The sequence below is a fragment of the Ziziphus jujuba genome, chromosome 4, assembly GCF_031755915.1.
Source record: "Ziziphus jujuba cultivar Dongzao chromosome 4, ASM3175591v1".
Taxonomy (NCBI): domain Eukaryota; kingdom Viridiplantae; phylum Streptophyta; class Magnoliopsida; order Rosales; family Rhamnaceae; genus Ziziphus; species Ziziphus jujuba.
This window is the reverse complement of record NC_083382.1, coordinates 23,555,659-23,564,590: the sequence shown is the minus strand read 5'-3', so window position 1 is coordinate 23,564,590 and position 8,932 is coordinate 23,555,659. Positions and strand designations below refer to the sequence as shown.

Genomic DNA, 8,932 nt, shown 5'->3' with positions numbered 1-8,932 from the left:
CTTTTAAATAGTCTAGTTTTGACAAAGTTTCAACAGCGCAGTTAGCCACCAAAAAACCAAAAAAAAAAAAGGGCCCCGCACCCGGGGGGGGGGGGGGTGGAGAGGAAGCAAAGCCGATGCTTTTTAAGTAAAAAAATGTTGGCTTTTCCCTTCTCAATTTACAAAAAAGAAATTTGTGATTTTTTATTTTAAGTTGCTAATTAGTATACTTGAATGAGTATCAAGATGTTCAAGCAATATGTTTAACTTTTTAAATGAATCAATATATCTTATAACATTAAATATACATTGAATTAATATTTAGCCTTTTAACAATTAATTTTGACAAAAATTAAACACCATACAAATAAAAAAAAATTAAAAAATTAAAGTCGACTTTTTTAGGCGTAAAAGCATCAGCTTTACCTTTATTTAATTATTTTTTATTTTTTCTTAGTCTTTCTTAAAAATTATCCTTTAATTTTAAACAATCAAATTTTGATGAAGTTTCAACAAAGTAGTAAGCCAAAAAACAAAAAAAAGGGGGGGGGGGGGGGGACCGATGCTTTTTGGCTTAAAAGCGTCCATTTTTCCCTTCTCAATTAAAAAAAAAAAAAAAGTTGTGATTTTTTACTTGGAGTTGCTAATTAATGTACCAAAGCACCTTGTTTTCAAAAGTGTCGGTTAATGTTTTTTATATTTTATGAAGCAACACCGAAGAAAAGCATTGCTTATTTTTGTTATTTACCGATGCTTTTTTCTTTGGCATCACTTATTTTGTTATTAACCAATGCTTTCTCTTCAACGTTTTCTGAAAACATAGTATATTTTTGAATTTTAGTCAACGCTTTATCTTCAGCGTTGCGGATTTGTTTTTGCAAACCCCTTTTTTTTTCATGGCGTTGCGTAATTACTGTTGTTAGATCTCTATTTTCGCGTAGTGAATATTCCAAAATATTAAATACAAACTTCAAAGCTTGCTTAGTGTGGGGAAATACATCAAAGAATATTAATAAGCATATTATACTAATGAATCCCAAAATTGATTTGAGTTCCCTTTTTTTTTGTTTTTTTGGCAATAAAAATCTGTTGAGCTTTAAATATATATATATATATATATATATGGAATAATGCAATTCAGCCAAAAAATATAGAATAATGGAAAATATATAAATATATAGAATTGAATATGAAAAAAAATATTGTTTCTTCATCTGTGCTTCTTATAGACTGATCAAATATTTTTACATTTTCCTTTTTTTTACATATTGTCATAATTGATGGAGATTTTCATATTTTTGTGTTTAGACAATTTTTAATGGTTTTATATATTGCAATCTATATGATACAAAGATTGAAAGAGTTTCCAACGTATATGATATAAATATCTACTTGATAGATATCTAATTCTAAAATCAATCTCTAATGATTTTTTTAAAGTTCTAATTAATTAATTATGTATATATTTATTTTATTCTTTAATTAAATAATAATAATTAATATTATCTAACTATTTTTTCTTTAAAAGAAAATAAAAAGATTATTTTTTTAATAAATATTGTTTTGTTAAGTCATATTATTTAATAAACTATCTAAAATTGACAGTCTCTTTGATAGTGTATTATTTTCTCTTTTTCCATAATAGCTTCAAAGTGTATTTAGACAGAGCTATTGGAGTGTTCCCCCTTCCCCCCCACCCAAAAAAAAAAAAAAAAAAAATGCTTCAAAGTGTAAATACAATGTTTGTACTCTTTTAAACATATAATTACAAAATGCCAAATGCATAAGTAGCGCCATGTATTCAGCGTATACTATTCATAGTATAGATTAGCGGCTTGCAAATGTTAGGTCCATGGAAGAAAAAGTCATCGAGAATTTTGAAATTTCGATGACAATGTCCGATTTCGGTCACCGACGACACCGACAGAGGGGGAAAAAAATATCTGTCTGAGGTGTCACCGAAATATCATCATTATCGCAAAATATCTACGCTGTTGACTGAAATCGGTGAAAATTTTGAATTTTGGATGGTAAATTATGGAAATCAAATGGAAATTTCGATTGTCTAGGTGAAAATATGATGGAAGAATCGGCTTTCTCCTTTTCATCTCTGTCATAGTTTCTCTTCCCCATACTCATCTTGGCTTTCTCTCTTTCTCAACTCTTTCGGTGTTTCTCTTTCCCAAACTCAGCTTAAAACTCTTGCGCTAAGGATTCGAAGGACAAAAAAATATCAGCATTTTTCAGACTGTGAGCAAGGGAGAAAAGATGGCCTGAACCAGAGAACGCCACCAGCACTCGCCCATTCACTCACCCATTTCTTCATCTAACACGTGTTTTTTTAACTTTTCCAAAACAAATGTACGTAAAAGGATTGCCCAATAATTTTGCATATTATTACCACATTACTATTAGATCAATTTCACATAAAAAGACTATCCATTAATTTTGAAACTTATTACCATATTACCATCGATCTCAGTACGAAAAGCTTCTTTCACTTTTTTATTTTTCATTTTCTATTTTTTTGTTTCATAAGTATTTTTTAAATGTTATATAACACATTCAATTTAATTATAAAACTGATATTTATTCTTTATCTTTAACTAAAGCAAAAATAAATGTTTAATATAATAAAAACTTTTATTTCACTTTTTTTTTTCAACTAAGCCATTTTTGTTTATTTAAGAACTCAAACTATAATAAATTTGTATAATATAATTACAAAATTAATACTATTCAAAAACTAAAATAATCAATAAAATTTGATAAATCAATAAATATGTATTATTAGTTAATTAAATATTTCAATTATGTATTTTATTTCCTTTTAAGTTAGAATCTTTAATTTTTTTTATTAAAATTTTCCCTTATTTTCCATTCCTGCAATATTTTTTTTTATTAAATTATATTTCGTTCATAAATCTATTAACAATTTATATTTTTATTTTAATTAGAAATAAATATACAATTATTTTACAAACACCTAGAAGTTCTTTTTAGTGTTGATGACGTGTTATGAAGTATATTTGAGAATTTAATATATCTTAGTATTATTTGTTAAATTTTCTATATTTTAGTGTTAATAAACACTGTAATTTCCTTATTTACAATAATTTTTAATATTTATGAATTATTTATGATTATTGTATTCTAATTATTATATTTTTTATATTATTTTACTATATTAACTATCTTATATGTAAAATCTATATTCTAAATTAAATATTTAAAATTTCCATAATTTATCGATATTTCTGTCGATATCAATATTTTCATCAATATTTTCATAAAATCATACTTTTGATATTACTATCGATATCAATATTTTCATTACTAGTTAGGTCCATACATGTAATCTAAAATATTGGTCTGGGCAAAAAAATCCAACTTGTAAAATTAGAAATTTAATTTTGTTGCTATTTTAAAATATTGAATTGGAATGAATTAATTTGACTAAGGAATTTTAAGTTTAGGGGAATGCAAGTTTAAAACACTGCAGTCAATGTAGTCAAGCATCACAGCTAATGTTAATAGGTTTCCTCAATCTATCTTTATGAATCTTTGAATATTATTATTATTTTTTATGTACAACTTTGAATATTATTCAATAGCCCATAATTAATAATTTACACAAATCGATGTTGAGTCTATGAATCTTCCAGGTTTGAAAACCTGTTTCTCCAACAAGATGAGCTTTGACCATACATTACCATACAATCTATCAATAATTTGAGCTTTGACTACACGTTTTGTCTTTTCCACTAGATATAGAAACTAATTGTTTGTGTAATTTTTAAATATATAATCTCTCTCTCTCTCTCTCTCTCTCTCTCTGTAATTTTCTCATATTGAATACCACCACACAAAAAAAAAAGAAAAAAAAAAAGAAAAGAAATTGTCTCATCCTGATGTATGAAGGCGAAGAATAGGTGGAGAAAATTCCCTTCGGAAACAGCTCATTAGCTTTGTCCGTACGCTACTTTGCATGTACATATCAAAATTGAGTCATTGATAACGTAATAAGATATTGATATTTAATAAATAAAATTTATTTATATTATTCAATTTGTATTTTATTTATATTATTATTAATTAAATATTATTTATAAAATTTGTGTGTCAATAATATAAATAATTATTAATAAAAAATTTATTTTTAAAATATTAATATAAAAATAATATAACTAAATATTTCAATTAAAATTTATTCAAAAACTCTTTTAATTTTATTATTATTATTATTATTTGTCGTCTTTGGCTTCCACGGGTCAGTAATTAATGATACATGTTACAATGGTTCATCTTCCATAACCTTTCTATGATTCTGTTTTTTATTTGACGTCACCAACTATATTTGGAATAATCCTATGCCACACACACAAATGGTCCACGGTGCAATGAGCAGGAAGAACACAAATTCCACTTCCATAGCATAGCATAATTGCTACATATATACACACACACATAGCATTACCTTGATCAATTCTGCGGTATATATCAAAATATAGTTTTAAAATGGGAAGCGCAAAAATTTCTCTTCCTCTATATGAAAGAATTTCTCTCAAAAGTAGCATAAAAAATGCTTTCGACATCATAATCCTCACCCTCCTCCTCTCTATCCTCCTTTATCGTCTCCTCTCCCTGACAAACCATGGTTTTTCTTGGGTCCTGGCTTTCCTATGCGAGCTTTGGTTTACTTTCTGCTGGCTCATGATAATGAACATCAAATGGAGCCGTGTTAGATACAAAACCTACCAAGACCGCCTCTTGCAAAGGTAAATTCACTATCATCAATCATGCTAATTTAATTTAAATTTGTAATAGATATTCGATATTTAATTACATATAATTTATAGAACATATTATTCTGGTCATAAAATGTAATTAAGGTGTGCGCTTTGCGACTTTATCCACAATATGCTAAGGTTATATATATGTGTGTTTATATATATATATATATATGTATGTAAGATTAAAAGAGATATATTTAGTAACTATTTTAAATTTTTGAATAAAATTATTGTATATCAGGGTGGCCGAGCTTCCACCTGTGGATGTGTTTGTGACAACAGCGGATCCAGTTCTGGAACCACCGATCATCACCATAAACACGGTGCTGTCTTTGTTAGCAGTTGATTATCCAGCTCACAAGCTAGCTTGCTACGTTTCGGACGATGGTTGTTCCCCTCTCATCCTCTACTCTCTCATCCAAGCGTCCAACTTTGCCAAGCAATGGATTCCATTTTGTAAGAAATATAATATTCAACTTAGAGCTCCTTTTAGATACTTCTCCAATAGAAACTATTCCACCTCATCCCGTGAAAATTCAAAAGAGTTCCTTCAAGAATGGAAACTTGTGAAGGTAATTTGTACTCCAGTACGGCATAAAAAAGACATTGTCATTATTTTTCTTTTTAAAATTAATAATAATTAAAATCGATCCGAAAGAAATTTGTGGTCCTCATGTGTTACAGGATGAGTACGAAAAGCTTTACCGCAAGATAGAGAATGCTGCCAAAAAACCAACGCCATGTGAACTTAGCGGTGAATTTGAAGCTTTTGCCGACATTGAAAGAAGAAATCATCCAACCATAATCAAGGTGGGCTGGCCCATTTATCATAAGGCATTTTTTTTTTCTTGGTATTTGAAACTAGTGCCAATAACTTATATATATTATAATTATAATTATATTATATTATTGAAGGTAATATGGGAGAACAAGGAAAGACTCTCAGGTGGGCTTCCACATCTAATTTATATTTCCCGAGAGAAACATCCAAAGCATCCACACCACTATAAAGCCGGGGCAATGAATGTTTTGGTAAACTTTTTTTTTTTAAATTTTTAATTGCTTTTGTTTAGTACTAGATTTCCTTAATTGTGTTTAATTATTTTCTTTTTAACTTTTTTTATTAATTTTTTTTTGGGAATGGAATATATATTTATATATATATATATATATTTTAAAATGCAGACGAGGGTCTCTGGGTTGATGACGAATGCTCCATATATGCTGAACGTAGACTGCGACATGCATGCCAACAATCCAAAACTTTTTCTTCATGCAATGTGTTTCCTTCTTAACTCCAAGGGCCAAAACGACCTTGCATTTGTTCAATTCCCACAGATCTTCTACGATGGGCTAAAGGATGACCCATTTGGCAACCAGTTCGTCGTTCTATTTGAGGTTCAATTTCCTTAATTTCTATGTGAAATTACAACTATAAAAACATGTACTGTACAATAGTAGTAAATAAACTGAAATAAAATCTTATTTGTGGTAATAACATTTACATATATATATATATATATATATTGGTGGATTGTTGAGTGATCATAATTTAATTAACTAATTTTTTTTTTTTTTGAGTAATTTCATGATTTTCATTTATGGTGTTAGTATATGGGAAAGGGAGCAGCAGGACTTCAAGGAGCATTTTATGCGGGAACAGGATGTTTTCATAGACGAAAAGTCATATATGGTGCGTCTCCATATGATAAACAAACTAGAAGACCAAAATCTACAGCTATAAATGGTACTACACCTATTTTACCACCTAATTTGCTTTTCCATATTCTAATCACTCTTTTATTTTTATTTATTTATTTTTTTTTTATCCATTGCGGATATCCTAAATAGTAATACAAATAATCAATATCAGTCCGCGAAGCAGACATGCACAATAACTTGCAAATCTACATCACAACAAAATTGATATGATCGTTTATATTAATTATATATGGCACCAAAATTATTGTGACATGGATGGACAAGTTAATTAAATACTTGCCGATTTCTGCACTTTGACAATGGGTATTCCTATTATTGTTAATTTTAAGGCCCAAAGGACTTTCACTTGGATTTTCTCATTGGATGTTTCCTAATATTTCTTTCCTAGAAAATATGACTGGCGAGGAATTAGTTCAAGTTTTCGGAAGCTCAAAGGAGTTCGTGGAAACAGCCGCTGATGCTTTGAAAGAACAACCTGCAGATCATGCACAGGGTATTAGGAAATCCATTGAAGCTGCTTACCAAGTTGCCGGCTGTGGATACGAGTATGGTTCTAGCTGGGGTTCCAAGGTAAACCTATCAAATATTGAGGGTTTGTTTACAGACTATAAAACCAAAATTAGCAAAACTCACAATTTAATTTCTATGTTACATGATTAAGTTTTTATATAATATAGAACTTACGAGAAACATTGCTGTGACCTAATTATTTTATAATTTGGTATTATTTTATTAGAATGCCACTTGGATTCATTTTATTTTTTGTTTGGTAAATTTTATTTATTTTCTAACACAACGGAAATTCGAAATATTAAAATTTTAATATAAAGTTAATTTGATATGGAATTAGGCGGGTTGGATATACGGATCCACATCAGAAGATATCCAAACTGGGTTGAGCATCCATGCAAGAGGTTGGAAATCAGTAATTTATTTTCCGGAACCACCGGCCTTTCTAGGATGTGCTCCTACTAGTGGGCCAGATTCTTTGACCCAACAGAAAAGGTGGGCCACAGGCCTACTTGAAATCCTAATCAGCAAAAACTGCCCGATAATTCACACTCTTTTTGGTAATCTCCAATTCAGACAGTGTTTGGCTTACTTGTATCTCCTATGCTGGGGCTTCTGCTCGATTCCTGAACTCTGCTATGCTATTCTACCCGCGTATTGTCTTATCACAAACTCTAATTTTCTGCCCAAGGTGAGCATAGTCCTTTACTTTTATTTACTTATTATTATATTTTATAGGAATGAATAATTCGAAGAAACAGCCTGTTAAATGCAATTGGGTTTTTATTTTCTTGTGTTTATTAATGTAGTTAGATGAAACAGCCTGTTACATACCAATTGCTCTATTTGTCATATTCAATCTATACAATCTGCAAGAGTACATAGCAACCTCCCAGTCCATCAGAGCATGGTGGAATAACCAGAGAATGGGGCGGATAATATCAACAAGTGCATGGTTTTTTGGAGTAATTAGGATGGTACTGAAACTTTTAGGAATATCGGAGACAGTCTTTGAAGTCACACAAAAGGACCAGTTTGCGACCGACGATGACAATGATGGTGTCGATGCCAGAGCTGGAAGATTCACCTTTGATAAGTCTCCTATTTTTGTGCCGGTGACAACCATTTTGCTGGTGCAGTTGACAAGTCTGGCAATAGGATTGCTTGGGTTGAGACCACCGGCTGATGGCGGGCAAGGGTCAGGGCCACTAGAGATCGTTTGTAGTGTGTGGTTAGTGCTATGCCTTTGGCCATTTTTGAAAGGGATGTTTGGGAAGGGAAAATATGGGATTCCTTTATCTACCATAAGCAAGTCTTCTGCTTTGGCATTGCCTTTTGTATACTTGTGTAGAAGGTCGACTCAAATGGGTTGATAAATTGGTCATGAAATAATATATATTGATGTACGCGTGCTTTCTCACATTAATTACATGGAATTAATATGGTTTTGTATACACCAATTAATCATTGATCTTATCAACTTTGAATGAATATTTGTGTTTGAACTTTGGTGAATGAAATATTAGATCTTGCATCTTCATCGGTGGATGTTGATATAGAAGAATATATATATACATACAATCAAAATAATATTCCAAAATAGTAAATACAAAATTCAAAGCTTGCTTAGTATGGGGAAATACTTCAGAGAATATTAATAAGCATATTATATTAATGAATCCGAAAATTGATTTGAGTTCCTTTTTTTTTTTTTTTTTTTTTGGGCAACAAAAATCTGTTGAGATTTAAATATATATATATATATATATATATATATATATATATAGAACAATGCAATTCAGCCAAAAATATATAGAATAATGGAAAATATATAAATACATATAATTGAATATGAAATAAATATTGTTTCTTCGTCCGTGCTTCTTATAGACCGATAAAATTTCTTAACTTTTTCCTTTTTTGTATAT

The 8,932-nt window shown here is 29.7% G+C and overlaps 1 protein-coding gene across 1 annotated transcript; it reads left to right on the top strand.

Moving 5' to 3' along the window:
* The first annotated feature begins 4,373 nt into the window (after positions 1 to 4,373).
* On the top strand, positions 4,374 to 8,529 carry LOC132799170 (cellulose synthase-like protein H1). Its single transcript, XM_060816163.1, has 9 exons — positions 4,374 to 4,757; positions 5,014 to 5,344; positions 5,457 to 5,582; positions 5,688 to 5,804; positions 5,958 to 6,170; positions 6,384 to 6,519; positions 6,883 to 7,064; positions 7,345 to 7,695; positions 7,814 to 8,529. The coding sequence occupies exons 1-9, from the start codon at positions 4,498 to 4,500 to the stop codon at positions 8,375 to 8,377; spliced, it is 2,280 nt and encodes a 759-aa protein (XP_060672146.1). The 5' UTR covers positions 4,374 to 4,497; the 3' UTR covers positions 8,378 to 8,529.
* The last annotated feature ends 403 nt before the right edge of the window (positions 8,530 to 8,932 follow it).